Source organism: Coptis chinensis, chromosome 3 (genome assembly GCF_015680905.1).
Source record: "Coptis chinensis isolate HL-2020 chromosome 3, ASM1568090v1, whole genome shotgun sequence".
Classification (NCBI taxonomy): Eukaryota; Viridiplantae; Streptophyta; class Magnoliopsida; order Ranunculales; family Ranunculaceae; genus Coptis; species Coptis chinensis.
This window is the reverse complement of record NC_141458.1, coordinates 12,863,977-12,891,039: the sequence shown is the minus strand read 5'-3', so window position 1 is coordinate 12,891,039 and position 27,063 is coordinate 12,863,977. Positions and strand designations below refer to the sequence as shown.

The following is a 27,063-nucleotide window of genomic DNA, read 5'->3' as shown; positions in this document are numbered from 1 at the left end:
ATGTAGAGAATTCCATCAAAATGAATGAAGAGCCAGTAGTAGCAGCATCTTCATTTCCTATCGATACATCAGGACACACAAGCCTGTGCACAAACTTCGTTTTGTAAGAAAAGCTGGTAAGTGAAAGCCAAGTCAGGCAAGTGAAAACTCCGTTAACTTTAATTGATGAAAGAAAGCATCCAACACAAACATGGGAAAATGAAACAAAGTATAAATGATATAAATAATGATTGATATGATTAAATGTTATCTGTTATTTAAACTGTATATTTCAACCTAACGACCACAACTGGAGACTTTTGCCTACTATCGCCGCACTTCTATGATTTACAAGACGGGTGGGTCGAAACCTCTGTTTCTTCGAAACAAAAAAGTTAGCTAAACAGGAGTCAATATTCCTCTTTGATGGTCGCGCATGAGCCCTTGGTGCTGCAAGCACCATAGTGCTCCTTCTGCGGCATGTTCTTCTGCAGCTTTCTTCTTTGCTCGAGGTTCACTGAAGCACTCTATAAATATCCTTGTAACTTCTCCTACTTCAACAGTAACCTTGTAAGTAAACCTGCACAGAAACCGCTCAGATTATTAAAAACTGAAATGGGAATTCTCACAACAGATGTTGGCTACGCAGTGTTGATTCCCCAGGTGATCATATGCCTAGAAAATGTCTCGTTCATAGTTTTTAAAGATTTTACAAAGTTGTGTTGACTTCATGGTCTAAAAGAGAATAAAAGAAAATGTCTCGTTCATAGTTTTCTTAGTTGTTTACTTACTAAAAGAGAATAAAAGGTATCTCCCAGCTAAACACATTCAACCTCAATTATCAGTCCTCATACTTTGAAAGCATCGCAGAACATGCTAGTTGAGTGACTTTAAGTTCAAGTAAACAAAATATATCTTATTAAACTAACTATAAAACATTTACTGAAACACATAATGAAACATTAAGTGGGATGGATTTCGGACTTACAACTTCAAGTGGCTTGGTCCTTCCTCTTTCACACATTCAAACACGGGAGCCTTCCAGTGATTGACTGCACATATCTCAAAGAGACGCGACTTTGCTGATAGCTTATGTGACACACCTGAAGTCAAATGTAGAATTAGATCAGACAATGGTATTAATAAATAATATGGTTTTGGTAACTCGTAGACTGAAATGCTCGGGCCAGAAAATAAGTCAATATTCACACAAATCTGAATTGTACCTCCATTATGTGAAACAGTGGCAGAGATGCTATCTTCACGGATAACAGGAAGGTGCCTTACTGGTGCCTCAAGCACAATTATTGGCTGCCTGTCAATGGAATTGGATGCTGGAATGTGTGTAGGCACTTCGTTAACAGAGATGCTAATTTCACGGATCACGGAAGGTGCTGTACTGGTGCCTCGAGTGCAACTGTTGGCTGCCTGTTGTTGGAACTGGATGCTCGAATGTGTGTAGGCACTTCGTCAACAGAGATGCTAATTTCACGGATCGCGGGAAGGTGCTGTACTGGTGCCTCGAGTGCAACTGTTGGCTTCCTGCCGTCAGTACTAGATCCTGAGATGTAGTTAGGCTCTTCTTCGTTCACAGTCTGAGGGTCCAATGTATTGGCAGCAGAAGTTGAAGAACCGTCTCCTATCACTAAGTTTTTTAGCTGAATAAGATCGAAGAAAACCTCTTCCGTAGGTTCTTCATCATAACCAATTAGCTTTGCTTCCTGCTTCTTGCTTGATTTCAGAACATGTTCCAATGAACCACTCTTCTTAGGATTGTAACCTCGTGCCTGTATAACAAAATACTCGTCGTCACAACAGTTTCTACAAGTGTGAAGACTCACGATAGAAATGCAACATGAAAATAAAATTGCACCGCCTAAACTGGGTAAAATACCATAATCTCCAACACAAATCCCTAAACATTAACACTGTATATAATCGAAACTAGTCATGAAACATATATTTATTTTTTCATCGCAACCAATAACATAAAAACAAACAGTGAGCAAAAAATACAACATTATCATTTCCTACTTTTCTTCTTTTTGTGGCGTTTTGTTTCCTAACCTTGAAGGTTGAATGAGGAGTGAGATACTCTTCTTCCTCCATGCTTTGTTTCCCACATCTGTTTGAAAACAAGTTATGATGGTTTCTCCCATTTGAAGACTCACCACGAGAGATGAAAGTTATTGTCCGATAGAGATTTTGACCGTTTTCTAACCAGAGAACCGTAATCTCATTTATGATTTATCCCCGTGTTACATATAAAACTGTGCCACGTAGTCTTCAAAAAGAACGTGATTAATTTCATTTCTTAGGTACGTCATGGGTAACTGGACCAGCATTTGAACTCGAAAGTCCAGGCCCATCTGTATCACAAATTTACAACTCGAAACCAGTAAAATAAATGTTTGGGGTAAATGTAGATTATAATAAAAATACAAAGGATGAAATCAAAGCAATTCAACTACTCAGTTCTAGAAAAATATCAATTTTACCCACTGGATTTTTCATTTTCTGGTATTATAGAATTGTTGTCTACTAGAGATCTTTGTATGTGTAAATTGTAATAAGCATGAAAACTTTACAATAAGTACCAAAAATTTACACTGGAGTTAATAATTAGTCATCGTGGTGTACACGTTTATCCCAGTGGAGGAAAAGAGGGAAAAGTTATGGGAGTTACAAAGAGAATAGAAAAAGGATTTGAAAGGAATGAGGCAAAGCCAATAGAGACCAATAGAAATGTGCTACCTCTACCCCTTTATCGTAATATACTACTGTAAGGGTACCTCATACTCTCATAGCATCGCAGCTCAATTCAGATGTAAAACCTAAAAGTAAAGTCCATTATTAACACAATTACTCAAACCCAAGCTTTTATTGTTTTATAGGGACTTCAAACCTGACATTCACCTACTAAGCGAATACAAATATAGGCACACTACAACGGAATAAATTCAATAAAAGGATATACCTTCAACTGAACATTAGAAAATAAATAATAATAATAATAATAATACGGCAAGAAAGTAAAGGGAATCCATTACATTACCTTCAACTTCAAGAAAATTTGTTTTGCAGCCATTCTCATAGCAGCCTTTTTTGCTCACATTAGTCGTGATGACCTTCGGGTTCAACTGAACCCCCAGTAGTCACACGAGCATGAACTATGAAAACTGCTCCTTTCTTTGATTCTGAAAATTGCAATTCCCAACAACGAGATTGGCACAGTTCTGTCAGTTCTCTAACAGGATTCAGTTGCAAGTTTGAGAATTTCATTATTGGATCCAGAAAGGTGAGCATGATCTTCCAAACAATATTTAAATTGAATCCAGTGTCCAGTAGAACTGCCCCAACACAAGATTCTACCAAGTCGCCAAGGGCCTGGATCAATAAAGTAAGACCATGTAATTTTCAATACAGTTGATACACTAGCAAAACAAGATCCTCCGCACATTCCATTCAACAGAATGGCCATAAATAGATACTGAGATAAAACACAATCACTTAAGTATAGAAAATAACACTCTTAAAGTGATTAGTTTCATTTTTCTCAAAGAATAATAAGATAATGTAAAGCGGGTACTGCCCAGAACTTTCCATCCCTACATAATGCGCACAACGGTTATGCAAGCCTCCCAAACATTATTTCAGATACATAACTTTGCATGAAACTAAAATATACGAGTAGGAAAATGGACTCGTTATACAAAAATTTGTGAATCACAAGACAAACTAAAACTGCTTGTTTCATAAAGGTGAGAGACTCCATGTTTTCGAACACTGTAGAGCAGTTGACATGACTTTACGTACAAGAAATGTACCTTTGGACATGTTGACCCCTCTATTGGGTCCTTTTCTGCAGATGTCAGTGAGGAAATTACAAACTTCTTCACTGCCTCGGAGAGGTCGTCGGAATCATTGATAAGGTATCTATGGAAGGATCTGCATACAGCTACATGGGCAAACACGTTATTATTTACAGTCACTGATCGTAAATCAGTCAACTGACCTGGTTTCAGCTTTGGGTAGACTGAAAACAGATATGATGTTATTAAGTAATCCAGAACAGCATCCCCAAGAAACTCCAGCCTCTGCTTTTTAAGCAACAATTAGGATTTCAGAATACAAGTATAACTAAGTTCTACAACGTTCAGCTTCTGGTAATTCAATTATTCAATAGGAACAACTAAATTACTTACCTGATAGCAGCCTCCAGAATGTTTATTGTAGGAAGGGTGCACAAATGCCTGCACAAGTAAACCTTTATGCAGAAACGTGTACCCTAACGATTTTTCCAGGGCAGGGATGTCTATGTTACTAGATATTGACATGTAGTTCTTGCTTGCCAAGCACATTTTTGAAACTTGTGTGGCCTCAAAGTCCACTTGTATACCAATCCATTTAAGAAATGCAATTGCAGCTTTAAAACCACTGTCAACTAGGAATGCTCCAACGAGGGCCTCAACAATATCAGCTATAGTTTTCTTTTGCAGCCAGTGGTGTCCCTTGCTGCATCTTACACTAATAGAATCTGATCCATTGGTTATATTTCCACTTTTCTGTTGAAAATGAATTGAATTTTCTGTATTTTCGTTGCAAATGACTGTACAGGGACGACCCAGTGCAAAGAATCGAGAAGGATCAAAGTTTTCATCACGAATGTAAACCTGAAACAAAGACAACCTTGGAAGTTAAACCATAAATTAGTAATATTTTAGTCTATTACATATGTTTGAGTGGCTCAAAAGTTTGAGAATGACGTTGTTGAATTAGGATATGTATAGAATCCAGGTGACACATCTGGTTGAAAATTTCCGTTTTAACTGCTTAGCAATTCCAGTGTTCTATTTGAAACGAAATGTTTCAATAATCAGTGTGGATTCATCTCTACCATTGTACAAGAAAACCAAAGTAACACAGAAGAAAAAGGGGAAAAAAAACAAGCAAAAACATAAAAAGTTAAAGACTAGTGTCAAACTGCAATACTAGATTTTGCAAACCCACGATAATCGTTCTTAGTATTTCATTGTACCTGTAAATTACTCTGTATTGCCAGCTTGTATAAATGGGAATTCTTTACAATACTAGAACGCTTTCGTGTCAGTTGTCCTTCATCAATGGTTTCATGCAAAAGAAACACATGCCTGCCAACAGCATATTTAAGGAATGCATCACCAAGCACTTCAAGCCTTTCAAGAGAAAAGCGTTCCATGCATTTCTCAGTAGTAATTGCTTCAAGGACCTGCAAAATAGTTTCAGTGGATTACAGTGGATTATCAAAAAAAGGGAAGGAAAAATCTCTGAATCACAATTTAGTATAATTATTACTTAATGATAATAATGTAGAATCTGTGAAAAATGGTACATTAAAGTACTAAATGACAAAAGCTTACACGATCAGCTGTAACTTCAGATCCCTCAGGAAATGAAAGTGAAAAGATGCCCTTCAACTCAATTGCAACAAGCAAATTTTCAAGCCGATGCATAACTGAAGGCAACAAGGACAAGGAGCTTCCTATGTCTTTAGAAAACCCAATTATCTTTAATGAACAGAGCTCAGGAGGTAACTCCACAAAGTGCTCATCTAATGCACGTGCCTCTGCTTTCACCATTTAGAAGGTCAAGAAACAAAATAATAAGACAAGAACTAATCCCGTTATTAATGATTAGTTGCCTAGATATGGAGATGTTAGAATTTGATTTGCATTTCTAAAATATCAGATTTGCAGCATTCCGATATTCTGGACGGAGTCAATATCTTGTCCTTTTGTCAAACCTAGACAATTAAAGGTTGCGGCCAAGGTCTCATTTTCTACCAATCTACAGATGATAAGGGAATCGACAAAAATTGATTTGTATAATAGTGAAAGTTGTAACTGATGCAAAGATGCATTTACGCAATTACAAGCAGTTCACATACTGATCAAGGAAACAAATGATGGTACACAATGTATATATCATCTTATTATATGTAACACCAACATCCTTCCCTTATCGAGCTCGAGTAAAAAAAGAAAATTTAAGGGATAGCTGATATATTACACACGGAAGAAGGAACTAAACTTCCAAAAGTTTCACGAAATTTTTATGAAATTTAGTTTTCGTTGGCCACCGAAAGTTTCAGAAAATTGAAAGTTTATGTAAAAATGAACATCTTATTAATAGTTTTGTTTGCTTTACAAATATTTTGCAAAAGTACACAAATGTTTCCTCAAAATTTCTTTCTCGATCCTCTTTGAAACATTCATCAAAATCGAAATATAGTTCCTCGACATTACACCCATGCAAAACCAGCATAACTGATATATCAAACTATTTTACAATATGTATGCTTGGGTGAGAGTAGTACTAAGATGGGTGACCTCCTGGGAAGTCCTTGTGTTGCACCCGCCCTTTTAGTTTATCGGATTATACATATGGGGAGGGATAGAGCCACATTCTTATGCGCAATGAATGTGGCTACAGTGAATGTGGCTCTATCCCTCCCCTATATATATAGTCCGACTCTCTAAAGGATGTCCTTAAACAAACTTCACATAAAAACTGAAATATCAAAATATAATCTCATCTCACAAAGGGTTTTGGGAGTCAAAACAATGTAACTCACGTAATTCTCTCACCTATTTTCTCTCTCCTATTAATGTAATAAATATCTCTCTCCCACATAATGTAATAAATATCTCTCTCCCACATAATTAAGAAATAAAACATAAGCAAAAAAGAAAACACTCGTATGGTTTCCCACTTTCTTCCTCTACCTTTCCTCATTTTCTTTCTCTCCAGCCAAGTTCTATTAAAGTGAATTTAAATATAAGTATGAGTAAACATTCAATTGCTTATTAATTATTTTGAAGAATAACTACAAAACCATAAGCAAAATGGGTCCAAATGGACTGTGAAAGCTTCTTTGTTGTGTATTGTGGAGTCAAGATCTATTTTTAATCAAGAGAATGTTTCTTGTGCTCTTCTAACAGCATTACTTCTTCTGGTTTTAGTAGAATATGTTCAAAACTAAAAGTAAGAAGATCAACCAAAGTCAAGTTTCTTCCAATTCGTTAAAAGAAAAAAAGGAACTCCATAATATATGTTCAAATTCCAATATTAAATCAGTAATAACAAAAAAGAAAAAAGAAAGACTTTGTTAATTTGGAAGAAAAACATCCCCTTTGTGTTTATGGTGAGAGGGATGAACTCCCTTTGTGTTTATGGTGAGAGAGAAAAGAGAGAGGATATACGAGTGGATAGAGAAAAAGAAATAGGAGAATTTTCTTAATTAGTTACATGTGGTCCCACTTTCTATACCACGTGAGAAAAAAAATAAGAGAGATTCCGGTTTTTTTTACAAGTCCGTCTCACAAACGTCGGCTCAAGAACCCCACTTATTTATATATATATAAGTACCAAATCTAAAACAACCCACTACTTCACCTACAAAACGAATTAAAACCTAATTTTTTGTTCCGTCTCACATGCGTCCACTCAAGAGCCCCACTTATTTTAATATATATATATACACACCAAACTAAGTACCAAATCTAAAACAACCCCACTACTTCACTTACAAAATGAATTAAAACCTAATTTTTTTGTGGATATGAGCTACTGACCATAAATATCATCTCTACAAAAATTCAGCTTGTTTAACAATTTTTAGTATTAGCAAAAAATGATTGCAAAAACTCGACATTTCTAGACCGCTAGATATTTTTTCAAAAGTGGACAATAATTTTTATCTAGGTTAAATAATATCAAAAGGATTTTTGTATAGATGATCTTTATGGTCAGTAGATTATATCCACAAAAAATTGAGTTTTAATTCATTTTGTAGGTGAAGTTGTAGGTTGTTTTAGATTTGGTACTTAGTTTGATACTTATTTTAAGGTCTTTTTAGGAGTCGGGCTTTCATATATATATATATATAGGGGCAGGCTACCTTGACATCTTATTTTTGACACCTTATCTTGATATCCAAAACCTAAAAGTGAACTTGCACATTAAACTAGGCTGATTTTTGGTAGAGGAGATTTTTCTACCATGGATAGAATCTCCACCAAAAATTGGATGTGTAGCTTTATTAAAAATAGTGCTAAAATTGTGGACCGTTAGATAAATATCGAACTTAAACACAACTTTTGACAAGGTTAGACATGTTCAAATGTCTTGATATTTTGTAGAGATAATCTCTATTGTATGGAGAACATATTCCCAGAAAATCAGCTCTTACTTCATTGTGTAAGTTGTGGATGTCAAAATAAGATGTCAAAATAAGATGTTTGAGCCCCGACCCTATATATATATACAACTAGGCTCTCTGACGAACGTCCTTAAACGGATGTGAATAAAAAGAGAGTCATGTATTTCACATTAAGTGGACCCCAACACAAAAAGAGAAAACCGTTGTAGAAAGTCAAAATGTTGATAGGCCTTATTCTTTTCTCTCTCCTACTAAACCTTTTCTTCTCCATCTTATTTCTCTCTCGTACAACGTACTTAGAAGAAGAAGAGATGGAACCTATGGTACATAACAGATGAACCCCTCTACCAAGCTTTTCGAATGTTCTAGTGATTATTGCGAAATTGCGAAATCGTAGATTTTAACAAGCGAGTTGAGTTCTTATTCTCTAATCTGGATAAAGTTATAGTTTTGATTTGTATTCAATTTCACTTGAGTTTGCATAAAAAAGTGGGTTTCTTGTAGATATACCTTAAAAAGTGGAGATGTATTTAATTCTTTAAGACTAAATCTCCACCTCTCTCTTATTTCTCTCTCCTCACATGTGTTTCTCTCTCCTCAAGTAATCTCTCTCTCAACTAGCAATGAATCAGGGATACATATAAACTATGAACCTTTTTTTTCATGCCAACCAAATCACCATAGATCCTATAGAATATGTGATTTTCAAATCGGGGATATGAATATCCACCTTTAATCAAGAGAATATTTCCGATATAATCGATCGGTTTTAGAACATGTTGAAAATTTAAAAAGATTAACCAAAGTCTTAGTTTCGATATATATCCAACTCGTTAAAAAGGAAACAAGAACACCAAAGTTTGAATTTTAAATAGTTTAAATCAATACAAAAAAAATGAAGTCCTCTTGTTAATTTGGTGGAAGTAGAACAAACTAGTCCCATAAGTAGAATAATTAAACAATTCTTCTCATTGAATGGAAACTCACAACCTAATTTTCATAATCCTTTTTGATTTTCAAATTGGACATGTGAATATAAGATCATCTAGTATATACCCATTTTTTTATTGGTAAAGAATCAATTACCAAGGAACCAAAGTTAGATGTTAAAGATGAGTATACACATGTTTGGATGACCACCAAAGTTTGAAGAGATCAATAGTTACAAATATTGAAGTCCCTCTTGTTAATTTAATGGTGAGAGAGAGCCGAGTATTCGACTTGAGAGAGAAAAAAAAAGAAATATAGTAGTTTTTGTTATTTAGAATTTTTGGGTAATTAAACAATTCTTCTCGAGATTTGAATGGAAAGTCCGTCCATGGACACCCGCTTAATAGCCCCACTATATATATCTCATTGAATGGAAACTCACAACTGTTTTCAATCCTTTTGATTTTCTAGACATGGCTATAAGATCATCTAGTATATACCCATTTTTTTATTGGTAAAGAATCAATTACCAAGGAATTAGATGTTAAAGATGAGTATACACATGTTTGGATGACCTTTGTATGAAGAGATCACTAGTTACGGATATTGAAAGGGAAGCTCGCGAAGAGATTTAATGGTGAGAGAGAGCGAGTATTCGACTTGAGAGAGAAAAAGAAATATGGTAGTTTTTGTTATTTAGAATTTTTGGGTCCCACTAGCTATACCACGTAAGAGAAACTTCACGAGATTTCCAGATTTAGTGAGAAGTCCGTCCATGGACACCCGCTTAATAGCCCCACTGCATATATATATATCATACTGGACAAAAAAGGGTATATATTGCTTTCACACAAGCTCAATTGGAAGTTAAATTCTAACCTGTATTTTCTTGCACTCGATTGTGCAGTAAGTTGTGCAATGAAAAAAGTTGTTTTGCCTTCAGAAGTGGTTGTTTGGGATGTAAAATATGAATGTTGAACCTGATTTTGCAAGACAAAAGATGTTCCGTTAAAGGAAATAATATTAAACTGATATATTCAAAATTCATGTCAGTGACTCCTCCCCTGTCACCAAAAACATTTATAACAGACAACTATGTAATTACTAATAACCGTCCGCAGCACAAGAAAGTCGACTTTGAGCAAACTTTCACTCATGATATGTGAAACAATAACGTGTTAAAGAAACTATTAGTATAGTGAATATTACATACTACAAAAACAATAACAAAAGCACAAGTATATAATATGGAAGTATTAAAATATACTATGTGAAAATATTCAACCTAAATGTATATATGAGCAAGGGAAATGTCGAGCAATGTCACAAATAAAAAATATCCAAAAATTCACCATTAGAAAATCAAACAACACAAATAGATTCATAATACAACTCAGAAAATTTCGCAGTCAAGCTCAAGAATGCTACACTTTTTTCCATCTCCTGGAAGTCTTAATGAGTTATTTACAACTACTTACAAGTCTTTGAAATGCTACCAAAGTCAAGAATGTTTTAACGCGTAATGTAGATTGAAGTGGCGGAAGCAACACTTAATCAAAATCTACACTTCATAAAATCCTAAAAATCTCACATTTATTAATAATCACTCAATAATTCATAACACACATAAATACAACTAAAACAACTCCCTGAAACCCTAACTATAAGCCTTTATTTATACTAACCCTAGAAAGCATAAACCAATAGGAACACGACATGTGTCACAGCTAACTAATGGACTCAAACTATAGGCTTGGACTCAACTAAGGGCGCATGCCCATGACACTGACAACAACAACTAATGTTCTACATCACTCTCTCCATGTTGAAGAAGCTTGTCCACAAGCTTGTTGACATGAAAACCCACCAATATGCAAAAACTCTTCAAACTTCAAACTTGTATACATCACCCCTCGAGGTTCGAGAAATTCAACCTCGAATCTTGCCCAAATATCGGCTCAAGCGAATAACATGACACCACAATACAGCTAGTACTCTTTTCTTGAAACACAACGGATAATTGGAAATCACTTAAATATGCGCTAAAGTGTTTTGTGGCTGTGAGAAAGCAAAACCTTCTCAAAATTGGTTAGAAAATAATCAATATAACCACCACTTTGTGCTTTTGAATTGGATGAACAAGACCTTCATAAATCTGGTTAGCGGGGCGTCTTTGTTGCAAAGGAAGGTGATGAACCTCGCTGATTTCGTTTGTTATCACGCCAAGACATGACCACAACGACTTCATAAATTCCTTCCTTCTCTTTTTGTTGTCATCAACAACAACCGGTGTTTTACGTTGGGCTATAGAAGCTCCACAAACTGGGGGTTTCAATGCAAAAGCTCCACCATAGCCTTCCTAAGTCGACTAGTCGCTTCTTCTAATCGATCAAACCTATTTTGCATCAAGGCTTCTCTCCAATCTTCTAATCGAAAGCAACCCGTATTCTAGGGGTTTATATGAATCCATGAGTTCTCCATGAATTCTTCATCTCGGCGTTGTAGACATATCTTGATTTACAAGAATAAAATTGGATTAAGCGATAAACAAGAACCGGGTGTTTGATCGCGAGTGAGCGGTGTTTGGTGAACCATTTTGCACCAATCTCCCAAAAATTAACACGCTCTGATACCAAATAATATAGATTGAAGTAACAGAAGCAACACTTAATCAAAATCTACACTTTATAAAACCTTAAAAGTCTCACCTTTATTGATAATCACTCAATAATTCATAACACACATAAACACAACTAAAACAACTTCCTGAAACCCTAACTATAAGCTCTTATTTATACTAACCCTAGAAAGCATAAACCAATAGGAACACGACATGTGTCACAACTAACTAATGGACTCAAACTATGGGCTTGGACTCAACTAAGGGCGCATGCCCATGACACTGACAACAACAACTAATGTTCTACATCATAACGTAAATGACATAAACCCCATTAATGTGACCAAATTTTTGCAAGAATACTTTTTGCAAAGATATGTGGCTATTTGTGCGCTAAGGCAATTTCAAAGGATGATCTAAATGACACATTTTTTATATGTTTGATCATAATGTCATAAGTTCTCAAATATGAGATGTCTGCCCAAAAACAATCTCTGATTTAGCTCCACAAGGGTCGGTCGTACTAGTGATCCAACCCATAATGTCGGGGGTAATAACCAAATATTTCTAACTAACAGCAATGTAAAACTAACTATGCAAAGAGGTGAGAATCGCAAACTGACATACAGCTACATAAAACTAAATCTGTCATAGCTCCTAAACATAAATATCCTAATTTTGGAAACTCTGCGATGAATAGAATGTCTCATGTATTTTTCTAGTTTCAGAAGAAAATCTCTTATCTAACTACGGAAAAAGAAACAAGCGTATGTGGAAGGTGTTGGACCTTTATCAGAAGATTTGCTTCACTCTATTATTTCTTTTATCTTGGAAAGGAAAATATACCAAGCAGCAAAAATGCCAATTATGAGAACTTCCTTGATAAGTAAAGTCTTCGCAAGGTGCTTAAGAATACTTAACATTTGTTTCACTTATAGTATGGTAACCAAAGAGTCATAAAGTCCACCACAAATACGCAAGGACCAAGTATTAAATGCAAAAACTAGTCTTGATTCCCATGAGCACTAAAAAGTAAAGTTGCACATATTCACTAAAGGCATATCGTTACAACAATTGAATTCTTGATCCCTTCTTGAAGAATATAATAAAATGTCAGCGTCGACTATTCGAAAGGATGTCAGAAAATAGAAAGACCAAGTTTTGATCAGTTTGCCTAATCATCTTAAACAAAAGTGATTTGTAAGATTTTCCTCGATGGGAATGCCCCCGTTCTCTAGTAAGTCCTTTTCTTTGTCATAATTATGCTAAAAAAGTGTAGAAATCAAATAATTTAAGTAATCAAGTGGGAAGTAACCAAGGAGTCACAGAGTCAAGAAGATATGTGTCTTTGAGGTTGTAGCTTTTTGCGTTTTGCTAATTGCACTCCATGAGCCTAGATTCTTTGTAAACAACAAGAAAAAAATTAAAACCACACATCATCCACCACCACGTCCTACCCTTGACCTTGATGTGTACTATCTCTTGTCCCACATATTTCTTATGAAGATCACCAGCAATACTCCATAGAATAATGTGTGTACAAATATTCTTATGTGTACAAATAGTGTTTGAACTAGGGGTGTGCATAAAACCGGCCGAACCGACAAAACCAACCGAACCGAACCGGTCGGTTTTGGGTCGGTATGCTTATCAGTCGGTTCGGTTTGGTTAAGTATATGTGAAAACCGATAGGGGAGTTGGTTCGGTCGTCGGTTTAGTCCCAAACCCAAATCGACCCGTCATATATAATATATATTAAAATATACATATTTAATTGATTTAATTTAAAAATATGTGAAAACCGGTCAGTTCGGATCGGTTAATGTCGGTTAAACTGTAACCCAATTGGTTCGGTTCGGATCTAGAAAAGTATAAACCGATAGGGTCGGTTCGGTCATCGGTTTAGTCCCAAACCCGACCCGAACCAACACGTGCACACCCCTAGTTTGAACTTTATCAGTCCCACCAACCTACAGACTTAGTACCCAAAAGTTCATACTAGTTTGTACTCATAAGTTTAGTTTTCGTGAAGCGCACCTTACCAGAGTAATCATCATCTAATCATTTGACATCAACCTGAGCTTAACTCTAATTTTTGTGTCATCAATAAAAAATTATAACGAGTACAGCAAACAGTTATAGTAATGAAAATCGCAGCAGTACATTATACTATATATCTATAGTGACCATATAGACGAAAATAAGTGCATAACAGAGGAATAGTAATTGTAACAGTAAATATGAAAAGGAATAACTGGAGAAAGATTACCTACTTTTGAGCATAGTGATCTACATAATTTGAACAAGAGCGATCCGTAAAAGGGCTGTTTGCATCAATTCCAGGAAGAATATCATCAACAAAGAAAAATAATTTCTTGTGTGGAGTGAATACTAAACTGTTCACAATGACACTTTTACTCGCAGGGCCATCAGCAAGTATGAGGGAGCTTCCATCAGGGACATTAACAGAATCTAGAACATCTTTTTGGGTTCCAAAAACTGGTGAAGATAAACATCTCCTGATAAGCTTCCAATCAACGGTCAGTCTACCTTCACAATCATTCTGCCTCACAGGAAGTAATAAGTAAAAGGCTGAATGGCTTGCTTGAGATGAAGCATTCTTTCCCAATTTGACAAAATTAGCAAAAAATTCTGATCTGTCAAGGACTATCTTGAGAAACAGTTCTTGAATATTCTGTGCTTGGATAATCTGTACAAGGAAAAAGGTCCCTCATATAAATATTCTGGAAAACAAGACAAATGATGTTTCTTGTATTAAGAAGTAGATTTTCCTACCTCATCTCTCTCAAACCCTTTAACTCCTTGAGGGACAAGCTTTGTTTTTACAATTCTACCATGGGCGAGATGCAGATCCAGTTCCATTGTCCCAGCTTCTTCTGGAAGTGGAGCTTTGACAAAAAGACCAAACTTTTGATACAGCCTATCATTTGGAACAGGAAGGCATTCTATGAAATAAAAATTTAAGAGAACAGGATTCTCAGAATCTGTCCATGTATTTTTTAGTACAGAGGGACTTAACATCTGATGAAGTTCTCCTCGTGAACTCTCATCTGCAACAGGAAATGTAGTAAACAAAATTTGTTGTCAGAACGAATTATGAGAAAAGAACTTATATTCTAGAAGCGCTAAAAGTAAACCTTCAAAACTCTCCAACTCCATTGATCGTTCATCCGGTTCATCATCTTGACCTGGCAAAAGATAGTCGGTCAGGGCACCCACTGCATGCAATTCTTTGCAAGCTCTCAGACAACCAATCTTTTTAGCTTTCTCTTTTGAAGACTGGGGTGGACAGTCAACTTGATGAATTGGAGCATTGGAGGGGAGAATTACCCGACACAGTGTCCCCTTTGTATCATATTCGAAATCGAATTCCGGTGTAGGAATGAAGAATCTACACATAAAATCAATGCATAAAATTAGAAAGGTGAAAAAAAAACATAATTTCACAGGAAACTGTTACCAAATTCAATATGAATCACATAGGGAATAATGAAACTGAAAGAGGATCCAAATAACATACTCATCATGCGGGAGTTTGGAACAGTAATGATAGAGTAATGAAACACTATATCCTGCAGTGATAGAGGCACCAGTGGAACAAACTGTGTAGGTTACTTCTTCCAGATCATCAAATGTCTCTCCAGATGTCCTACACGCAATTTCCTTCATCATTTGACATTCTTCAGAGATAAAATCCTCAATCAAGTTAAGTTCACCCTCGTTTTCTCTGCAAAACCAAGAAGTTTGAAAATGAATTATTTTAAGATGAACATTTCAGGTCTAAACCTATGGTTTGCAGGCAGCACAGGCATGAAAGAAGCACCTATTCACCAGAAATACATATTCAGACTCTGACATGCGAGCTCTGCCTTTGGATTGTATGAAGCTAGCAACAGTTTCCGGCAGATCAAAACGTATAACTAGACAGCAAGTCTGAATGTCCAGTCCCTCTTCGCCCACTCTAGTGGCAACCAGTAGATTCAGCTGCCAAATGAAGCGGTAGTTAAGTAAGAGGATATAATGTTATATCAGCTGACACTTTTAATGAAATCCTTTAGCAATGACCCATAGCAATAAGACCTGCTGCAGGATCGAGCAATACCTCTCCAGAACGGAACTTCTCTAAGATAGAGTTCATGGTTTTCCTAGACATACTCTTGACTCCTGAGTGATATCCTACAAGAAAGTCGCACTTCCAAAATGATAGACACTTCAATTTCCTGAGTATGTATGACAATGCTCTTGCAATAATGATCCTATTCACAAAAACTATGCATTTCATATCTTGTCGTATCCTGAAAAAAAAAATTGTTGAAGAAAAGTTTCATGAATGATTTGAGGATATCTCAGAAAACAAAAATAGAAACTGCATATTTATCACTTCCAAGCAAAAAAATCAAACAAATAATGAAGTTTTCAATGGATGAGTTGTATATAAAATAGAAAAATGTAATCTCCAAACAAGAAGTAAATAGACAATCATAAATCTGTCAACATATTAGATTGTGTGAATTGTTCAAACTTCAAAATTCGAAACGAATTTTTCTATGGCGAGGAGAATGATGGAATTAGTAATATTTAGTATTTAGTAATCTAATCTAATCAGTAATTGTTTTGTAGCAGGATTTGGTTTAGTTTTAGTTGCTTTCTATTTTGGTTTCCCATTTCCTTGGACTACAAGGATTGAATTGTATAAATAAGACTTTGTCACAAACTAGGGGGGTTGAGTTATTGAGAATCTAGTAGCGAGTTTCGGATTAAAAGTGTCTTGATTTTAGGTTATACTAAAATCCTCATTTTCCATTTAATTGGGATTAGAATAAGCCTTAATTTATTGGTGGTGTGTTGATTGAAGTTGCTTCCGCCTTCAATTCACATCACTTTCCTTGATTGTTTCATGTATGATGTACAAGAACATGAAACACTAAACATACTTTTTAAACATATGAAAAGGATAGTACTACTTGATAATGGTTTAGACTTCCGATGTTTCTTTTGCTAATCCCTTCGTATCTCTGAAAAGTAACACCATTTCAGCAATACTTTCAGACAGCTTTATTCATTTCCACAAAATGTAATAGTCTTACGATAGTGTGAAGACAGCAGTCGTAAAAGTAAAAATCCACAAATAGAAAGTTCCAAGTTAAATATATTAGTTAGGAAACAAATTGGGCTACTCTACAACACAACAGTCATGAATCTATTTATAGAGAACATATAAGTTAAAATACCAACCGACAAGAGAAAAGAATTTGAATAAGGGCCATTATCTTCTTTGAGAAAAATGGTTCCTTGAGTGCCTCCATAGATGAATCAAATCCATAACCATCTATAAATCAGTAATACAACTCTATTATAGTTAGTTATAACCGATATAACAGCATTTATAACACCTAATCATCTTCATAATGCAAACTCATACCCCTGATTGATTCCGAGTCGAGAACAGAAGCAGCCTGAGACAAATATAGATCAGTAAGAGAGTTGTCTGTTGAATCGTCTTCGATGTCAATCATTTCAATCAATTCAGATCGATCGCCACTCATGAGGAACCGAACGGCCTATTGAGGCAACAGGAGAGAGATATGGATGAAAGGAGAGAGAAATCAGCAACATGCAAGGGGTAATTATACCATATTATTACAAAGCCAGAACAGACCAACTACCTCAAACCAATAAAACAACCACCAACTAGTTTAAAACTTCAAATGTATAAATACTATCAAAAGAATAACTTGTTGGAAGAATTTAGAAGGTTAAATATGTATAGGTTAAAATTCTATCAATTCATTCAAATTGATGGATTTGAACATAGTAAGCGCAACGAAAATTATATCTCTGATTTCATTTACTGTCTAAATAAGTAAATGAAAAAAAAATAACAAAAATAAACATAAGAAAATAATAGCTAATAAATAAATAAATAAAACATAAAAAAAAACAGATCTACTCAAAAACTACGTCGGATTTGGAATTGTTCCCATCTTGTTGCTCAAGCTAGCATAGGGATCATACCAAGTCGAGATCTAGGTTAAGTCTTTTATATCTAGATAACACTGTTAGCTTAACAGCTGCTTCAGTTTTCTTCGCAAGATCTTCTAAGATTGTTGAAAGGGCTGATAGTGCACCTGCTACTAAGGAATGACTTTCCTACATTTTTCTCCAATCCCTATGCTAATGGCGGCATTAACTATTTTAAGCAACTCTTAACGAGATCTAGGGTGCTAGCACCATAGTTCCTGTATGTTCCAATCTCTAAGTGGGGATAATTTAATTGACTTACCAACTTCAATAAGCTTCCATTTGAATATACTACTGATTTGAGTCAACATCTATCATGTCTTCTGATATTGTCACATTCCTTCTACTTAAACATTATTCATTACCCTATCAGTTATCTTCTTCTGATGCAGTGACACCGCCCATCCATTAGGTTAACTGCCATGTAATGGAATGGCGATATGTTGGGAATGGCTCTTTAAAGGGAAGGCACTACTTTAGTGTCACATGTATTTCCAGGATCAGCTTACCATCCATTCCTTTGATACAGGAAACAACCAGTTCACTCAACAACTGCAACCATATCTTGGAACTGCCATGTAATGGAATGGCAATATGTTGGGAACGGCTCTTTAAAGGGAAGGCACTACTTTGGTGTCACATGTATTTCCAGGATCAGCTTACCATCCATTCCTTTGATACAGGAAACAACCAATTCACTCAACAACTGCAACCATAGCTTGGAGGTGTCCCCCCCCCACTCCAACTCTTTGGAAGCTTGACTTGGGACTTGTAAATAGTGCAAGGATACAAAACACCATTCTAAAAATAAGAATAACAAAGAAAATATTCAAACTCAGAACAAGAGATATATTCTGAAACGTGTCAATATAACAGATAAGACATTAAGACAAATTAAAAACTTTTGCATAACAGGAAAATGCAGGAAACACAAAATGCTGAAACTACAAAGATGAAGTTGGCAATTAAGGTTGACATGGACATGGGTACAAATAGCATAAAGAAATCTGATTTTAATCACCAGTTATCGGAGTCTTTTATGAAAAAGTCACTCACATGTTTGGCCCCCAAAAGCCCAAGATTTTCCAAACAAAACATCAGATTATCATGCAGCCTCAGCAGCAGTTTCTTTCTGTTACGAAGAATTTTATCACCATTGGTTGTCCCCCCTGCCATTGCTATACACTGCTTTAAGAAAATAGGAATCGCAGTAAGCAAAGACTGGTTGAGGGTAACAGAGATCAAAAAGGAAAGATTCAAATAAATACTACAAATTACACGGTTCTTTATCTCCTCCAAGTCAAATTTTTTAAAACTGTGATCCCCGACGGGGCCATAATAATAACACTTGACGTTTGGAGAAGCCACATATCTTTCCAGTTCTCCAGTGTCTTCAACAGAATAAACCTACAAAACTCAAGAAAAATATATGAATGATGTGTGTTTGTGTGTTTGTGTGTTTGTGTGTTTGTGTGTTTGAATCAAATTTAGAGATAAAATCCCACCTTTGCGTCCAATAAGAATTCAAGACTATTGATGCATTTCGATAAAATCTCTGGATTGGCCCTACCTGAAAGAGTAATAATCTACATGAAACATCACAAAGGCTTAAATGCATGCAAGAGTTGAAATTAAAAAGGTAATGGTAGAGAAGTAAAAGACAAACAAAGGTCAGCCATTATCAAAAACATAACAAGGCCGAAGCGCATAATTTTATCAGTGTCATGATCTCCCCAACGACTAAAACATTTTTTTATGCATCAAGCTATGGGTAACTGAAATTCTCTCAGATTGCAAACGCGGAGATCACACCACATATGTAAGTGACCCTAAAAAACCCGAATAGTGCCAAAAGTCTTCAAAGATTTAAAACCCCAGATGAGTGATGCCGTGGCGGCTAATTGGGTGCCAGTCTGCTCCATACGGCATAACCTGTCTGTGTGGATTAACAAGTAGTATCAGAGCTGGTAATTCGGCTGGGATCATGATGCACGGGAAGATTCTTACTGGTGGATCCTGTGAAAACTCCCTACAGGTAGAAATTTGACGAGGTCTCATTGCCAAGAAAAATCACTCTGTGTATTTGTAAGTGATCGTGAAGACCCACACATTTGTGCATCTAAATACTTAGTCTTAAGCATGAACTATAAATGCAACATTTCCTTTTTCTTGATTCAGTTGAACTTAACTAGTTCAATTATTTATGTCAACTTGCTAAAAAGCAAGAGCACCAGCAGGAGAACACGGACACAAACAAAGCAGAAATGTAGTAGACTGTGAAACAGTTAAAAGAATTGAAAAAAAATAGATTGTAACCATATAAGTTATGGTAGAATTCTACTACCTTTCCCAACAATTGGAGATGCTGTCATACCAAATATACGAGGACGTTTTGTGGCATTTGTTTTGTACACCTACAGATAATTTAAACATAATATGGGTCATAAAAGCAGTTGTGAGTTCCTCCCAGTTCACACACACACATAGACACGAGAGAGAGAGAGAGAGAGAGAGAGAGAGAGATGACAACCTTCATAATTTCTGCATAAGGATGACTGCTTTGTGCTTGTGCATGATGGCACTCATCAAATATCAAAAGTGCAATTAGCTCCATCTTGATAAGACGGTGGAATAAATTATGTAAGAGTATCTGGGGTGTCATAACAAGAACCTGCACAGCTCAAATCCACGCAGGCAGGAAATTATAAACCAACTAGGGGTAATCAACGAACCATAACTAACTAAAATCTTCCTATTAGCATACACGAGTACCACTAGGAATCTACTCATCATTCAGGAAGATTAGAAGCAGGAATACAGAAAATCCAAATCAAGAAGAGGTAAGCTCAAAGAAACTAATCAAGCAATATGAATCTGACAAAGAACAAGCTCCCGCATGCTTCATAATAACCTGTTTTAGATGGCGGGCATCACATATAGTAACTGGAAAGTGAAGGTTGGAATTATATTCTAGTACTTTTTGGTGTCATCGTGCATTTAGCAAGGACTTAGCTAATACCCTTCTTTTGCACCTCGCATACTTAAGCACTTAGTATTCTTCTTGCTTAAGATGAACAAAATATGCATAACATGTACATAACTATAAAGAATCGTTTTCTTTAATGTTTGACTGTGCCCAAAATCAGATTGATTGACTCGTCGTCTTAATATATATACTTTTGTGTGAATGGCTGTGTGTGGGAGCAGGATGGGAGTTGGTTGGTTATCTGAATTTAGCAAGGACTCTTCTAATTCACAACACTCTTTTACAACACTCTTTTCACCTTCTTTAATAAAGCTGTTAGATCTTGATGTATCCGACTATCTGAGGGTTACAACCCTTGATCATCCCCAAATTAGTCACTATTAATATTAGTATTTTTCGGGGCTTTCAGGAATTTAGTCTAATTAGTTTTGAGGGTGTTTTTGGCTATTTCGTATTTATTATTACAAATTTCATGTTTCTATTTCCATAAGAATTATTTTTAGACTGGGTTTCTGTTTTCAAAATTGTAGAAAGTTATAAACTGAGTTGTAGGCCTTTGGCCATAGTTAGAGTTGATAAACAATAAAGTTTCAGTTTAGAGCTAGGTTACATGGACACGCCATATTTTGAAATAAAGGTTTCCTCTCCATTGTATGTAATTTACCTCAAATTTTGATATTTTGCCGTGTCCGACAATTCGTATCCGTGTCCAATACGGCGTGTCAATGTAACCTAGGTTTAGAGGAAGGTTTCCTCTCCATGAATTCTTTTGTAAAAGTTTGTCTTCTTTGCAAGGAGCAAGGTTGCCGAACCCAAAATCAACATATGCTTTAGAATTAGGTTCAAAAGTCATATCTTTGGACACACGTGTCCATCAGATTTTCTCGCTTCAGATGAGTAAAAGCTACATTATATCAATATACACATCAAAACAGACATCAAGTATGACACAAATAAGAAAATGTGAAATGAAAAAAATGGTATTAAAAGAAACAAAAAAAAAAAAAAAAAATGGTTATTTCCTTTAACGTCTAGATGTGCCGAAATTTGATTTAGACTCTTCACATTGCTTTGGGAGTATTTTTCTTGTTATTTCGAGTAATTTCAAGTGAGTGAAATTCTATTCCACCTTTTGCAAAATAGAGCTATTATTGGGGCAAAGCAGAGTAAATATTTACAACAATTACTCACAAGTTCTGATCAGTGTCAAGTTCTCACATTTACAACAAATCATTAAGTGTCTTGTGGGTTTAGCCATCTACATTTAGCTATCTACTCTAGTGTCATTAAACTCGACTTTACAAATGTTGTGGCAGTGGTCAATCGAATTAAACACATTGCAAGCCTTTTGATGTAGGTTCCTGCTCCTCTTTTGGACTTTGCTACCATATATCAAAAAGTCTATTCGACGAATGTTTTACGCCTATTAAGTTAATATCATAATCTCCTTAATCTGGTCAACTGTTCTATAAAACGATGAAAGAAATGTTTAAAATCTTTTTTTTTTCTTCTTCTGAATGAATAAATTTGCTCGGAGCATCCTCAGGTTGATATTCATTGAAGGATACAATTACTTAAAGTAGCACATGATGCACAGTATCTAACCTCATATTTTTCTATCTCTTTCTCCCATTCTTGATGGTTCTTCGTACGATTAGAATCGCCATAATAGCTCCCTACTATAAAATCAGTTGATTCTTCTATGACTGAGGCTTGCTACAAAAGATAAACCAATTCAATTAAAGAATTATTAACAAGAACAGAATGGGAAAGATGTATAGCATTTCAGCTCCAAAAGGATAAAATAAATATTACTAGGGATACAAGAGAATCTGCTTCACAAATATGGATTACTTAAGCATTAACAAATTAAATAAACGCGGGCACTCACTAGTTCTGTAAATCAAGAGTGAAGAGAATAATTTAATATTTTGAAAAAATAAAGATGACATCAGAGAGAATTGTAGAAGTAGCTCATTTTGAATGCAGGATAGCTAGTTTTAACATTAAGTTTTTCTCTCAGTAATTGCAACCTAATAACATTCACTGAAACGACTTGTGAACTGATCAAACATGATTGATTTATCTGATCATAGCACTAATGTTTGTTTTTTTTTTTTTTTTTAATACAGACTAGAGAGTACGGCATACCAAATAACCATCTCATACTTTCCGAATATCTATCTGTAACAGTTAAGCATTGAAATTTGTCTTGTCAAAAGATGCATAAGTATCACATATGTACAAACTACACACAAATCGTTGCTTTCCTTTTCCTGGATTTACAAAATCAATCGATCTTGAGGATTGGCTAGCAGCTCGTATTTACGAAATGTAACATGACCTATATAGTTGATGAGGATTTGACAATGAATTTATTTATCCACAGAAGTAGGGATATAATATTAATTCGAGCAAAAAACATTATATGATGAGGCATCCTACAGTACAACAAAGAGGGCAACCAAAATAAAAGGGAAAAAACTAAAAAACCAGACAAAGAGAGCAACTCTCGGAAGCAATAATATGTCTTGACCCTTCACACTGCCCAACTAAGAGTCCCATCTGAACACAAAGTTTCCAAGTACCCACAACTCCTCCAAGAACGCCTTCAACCAAACCAGCACTATGATTGCAATGATGAAGGCCTCCAAACTTAAAAATCTGCTCTCATAGTGTCTTTTGTTCCTCTCAAATCACATCCCCATAAGAGGTAGAAGGTTCTACACATTGCTACCCAACACTCTCAAGTAAAGCTAAGTGGCTAGTGCAGCCTTTTCCAATTGCTATCACTTCAACATAATGGAAAAAAAGAAACTCAGGTAAATTTGAGCACAAAGCAAAGGCCATTCACAACATAGTGGATGAGCTTGTTCGATTGAGCATCCGTTCTTGTCTTTTTAGGGGTGTGACTTTTGTAGATTTTATGTGCAATTGCGACACAATGGTAAGATGAGGAATCATTGTTGATGGTCTTCAGGCCTTGTAGCATCTTGCTACTCGGAGCACCACTTGTAATTATTGTAATCTTATAAATGTTAATGGAAGAATTGAATTATACCAAACAAAAAAAATGAAAATAAAAGAAAAGAAAAAAAAAAGCCACCCTACTCTCAGGACCCACAACGCTAATAATTCGTTCACCAAACAGGCAGCTAACCAAACAACCATAAACTCATGAATAAAAAATAGCACCACACTTGCCACAATAAATACAGTGGATAATGCGACTCACCGTCACACAAACACAGAGGGCAACGTTGATAATACATTTCTTACTTCTTAAGGTTATCAATTGTAAGGATCATAGTACAAGCCGCACACCACATCATAACTTCAAAATTATGAGATGTATATGCAGACATACCTGACTAATGTAGTAACCCCAGCGTGAGATGGAATAATTAAGCCTCAAGGCATACGGCTTTCTGATGTGGTTGATTCCATGATGTCTCCAACATGTTTTTCGGTCTGTGTCCTAGATAACTTTTATGTAGTATATTCTTTATCTAGTAATTGCCATTTTGGCCTGTCTTTTTTGGTAAGATTTTGGCACAAGTATTAGATCTAGAAGAGTCTATACCAGAGTGTTCATTGCAATGAATTTGTTTGACTCGAAGATCAACGTGTGAGTTTTGGGAAGAAATCCTAACCCTAATTTAGTATCAGGTTTTTTAGGGAGTTTGATTACAGAAGTCGCTTGCTCCTGCAGATTAAATCTACAGCGAAGTGGTATCAGAACAACCACTCCTAGGATTTTTTTTTTTTTCCCTTTCAAGTCAAGTATTGTTGAATAGGTGATGCCCAGATGTGGTAGCAAAGACCCTCATCCATGAGAAGTCGTTTCGCACCTGTAGAATGAATATTGATGGTTCTCGAAGTGAAGTCAATGGTAATTGTGTTGCATCAATTAATATCAACTCTCTTGTAGGTATTTTGGAGTAACTAGTGTTTGCACAATCCAAGGGATATAGATTTCAATCAATCACCTCAAGATGTGGAGTCCACGCAACACGAGAAAGTTTTTGGATAGATATATTGTGCTTAGTTCTACAGTGACAAAAGCATTCTTTAATAAGTGCTCGCATGCATGTTTAAGTTAAAAATGGATAATTAACTCTTTCCAAAACAAATATTAAGTATCACACCCGAACATGAACGAATTCTTTTATGAAATTGCAATAACTTTAATGATAGACTTGCTTGAAGAGCACTCCTGCTAAATTTACTGGATGAATTAAGATCTCACTGTTTAATGTGTGCTAATCTAACCATCTTCATACCACATGTGATTAATGTACGATCAAGCTTAGTTCCTGAGGACAAAACGTGTACATGTAACTTTGCAGCTTATCACAGCCAACCATTCCATTCAAGTTTTGTTTGACTAAAAAAAAGATCCAATCAAAAATTTCCGCAAAACTACACCAATAATAATAATGGTAATAATAACAAACCACAGTAATCCAAATAAAATAAATATCAACACACCTGTCGGACTAGAGGTACGGTAGGTGCAAGAAAAACACACACATCTTTCTGAGGCTTCTTGATTAAGTGAGCAAGCTCATACATCAAAAGCACTGCAATATGAGTCTTGCCACAACCAGTCTTCAAATACACGATTATATTCTGCTCAACAGCTTTCTTGCAAAGATCCAACTGATATCTAATAGAAACCAGAAAAGAAAATCAAGAAATCCAAACTCATAAAAACTACAAAAGAAAATACATGTAAGAGTAAGGATCACAAAATCCATAACATCAGCGTCTTACTTTCTCGCTATAAGTCGCGGGTCTTTCACTCTAATTTGAGCATTTGAACTACTTTCTTCTCCATCCGCAGCCATTATTAAAAACAACGAATCACTTTATATCAATGAGGATGAATATCAACTTCCAGAAGCAACGTGCTTTAACTTAATATCTCAGTATACCTGATAAAAATCAAACAAAAACATACAATCAAAACTCCAAACTGAAATCAAACTTATTAACATTACGATTGCATACTTTCTAACTACAATTCGCGGTTCTTTTACTAGATTTTGATCATTTGAACTATTGTGTTCTACTTAATCAGTCATAAAATGTGAAATGCAAGACTTATCACTGATCACTGTTCAACAAGCAACAAACTATCCAACAACAATTACTGCAAAGAATAATGAGATTAACAAAATCAAGCTCAAACTTAGTTCTGATTACTTACTCTAAGTCAGTTTACTGCATTAATCACTCCATCCTGATCACTGTTCAACAAAATAAACAGTGTTGAAAACCAAACCAAAGCTAAATTTTTTCACAAATTTCTCACATTCACTAATCACAAAAAACACTTCTCTCTCGTACCCAAAAACTTAGCTATCACTTACTCAGTTTCACATACTATTTAAACTTGTTAAACTTTTCTTTATTCGTTTGAAACTTCGTTGAGAAGCAAAAGAGTGTTATTCGTAAAAAGTAAAGACTTTAAAAAGACTTTCAGAAGACTGTATTTGTTTTGTTAATTTGGCATATATAAAGTGAATGAATGATAAATTGCCGGTTTCATACTCTCATGGTCATTCTTGCATACAGAGAAAACGAGGTGGGGTAAATTTTCGTAGATTTTATAGTGAGAGAGTTGGAGACTTGCTTACGTGGTAATACACACGTTCTCCATACCTCTTACCTCACTTATACCAAATACTAAGAGATTGGATCCTATGGTGGCTGATGGTGTTTTATTAAAATACATCCAATGTATCATAACGTCCAATTTTTGGTGTCTAGTAAGAGATTCATGTCTAGTATTATTTCGAGTTTATTAACTACGTAAATAGAGTTTCAACTTTCCCTAACGGGTTAAATTCACTTCTTTCCTTTTTTTTTTTTTTTTTTTATGGACAAAATGAATCTCATGTTAGGCTTGTTTCTGTGTGAGAGATGCTTCAATTTTCTCCCATAAAAAAAACATGGTTTGGGAATGTGTAATAATCTACTTATATTGTTGTATAATACTATCTCTAAGCTTGTTAAGGCCCTCGGCTTATAGGGCCGCTCGCTATTGCCTGAGATACTAGATATTGTTAGGTCTCATTAGAAATGTGCATTGTTCTTGCACCAATTGATAGACCAAAAATCTCTTTGAAATTAAAAGTAAAAATACGAAAACCAATCAAGATCTATTAAGTATTAACACGTAATTTATTAGGTGGCTAGTTATAAAATGTGATGTATATAACTTTACTTGACAACTGAAGTAGCATATCCTCAAATCCCCTGAATTGTTAATTTCTATATATATAGAAAAAGGGGCGTATT

General features: G+C 35.4%; 2 protein-coding genes across 2 annotated transcripts; both read right to left on the bottom strand.

Annotated features, from left to right (window-relative positions):
• Window positions 1-199: 199 nt before the first annotated feature.
• LOC147508019 (uncharacterized) lies at window positions 200-2,088 on the bottom strand. Its single transcript, XM_086596664.1, has 5 exons — window positions 2,047-2,088; window positions 1,494-1,766; window positions 1,206-1,446; window positions 968-1,082; window positions 200-559 (listed from the first exon to the last, which is right to left on the bottom strand). Exons 1-5 carry the CDS (start codon window positions 2,086-2,088, stop codon window positions 379-381), a joined length of 852 nt encoding a protein of 283 aa, XP_086452790.1. The 3' UTR covers window positions 200-378.
• DCL4 (dicer-like 4) lies at window positions 1,628-26,279 on the bottom strand. Its single transcript, XM_086600637.1, has 24 exons — window positions 25,970-26,279; window positions 25,534-25,694; window positions 25,249-25,426; window positions 22,363-22,473; window positions 20,302-20,442; window positions 20,116-20,185; window positions 19,277-19,341; window positions 19,050-19,178; window positions 18,828-18,956; window positions 17,173-17,311; window positions 16,986-17,079; window positions 15,853-16,045; window positions 15,574-15,734; window positions 15,271-15,477; window positions 14,888-15,141; window positions 14,526-14,800; window positions 14,003-14,439; window positions 9,989-10,089; window positions 5,379-5,587; window positions 5,018-5,227; window positions 4,185-4,652; window positions 3,807-4,079; window positions 3,035-3,366; window positions 1,628-1,766 (listed from the first exon to the last, which is right to left on the bottom strand). Exons 2-23 carry the CDS (start codon window positions 25,605-25,607, stop codon window positions 3,094-3,096), a joined length of 4,191 nt encoding a protein of 1,396 aa, XP_086456763.1. The 5' UTR covers window positions 25,608-25,694; window positions 25,970-26,279; the 3' UTR covers window positions 1,628-1,766; window positions 3,035-3,093.
• Window positions 26,280-27,063: the final 784 nt, after the last annotated feature.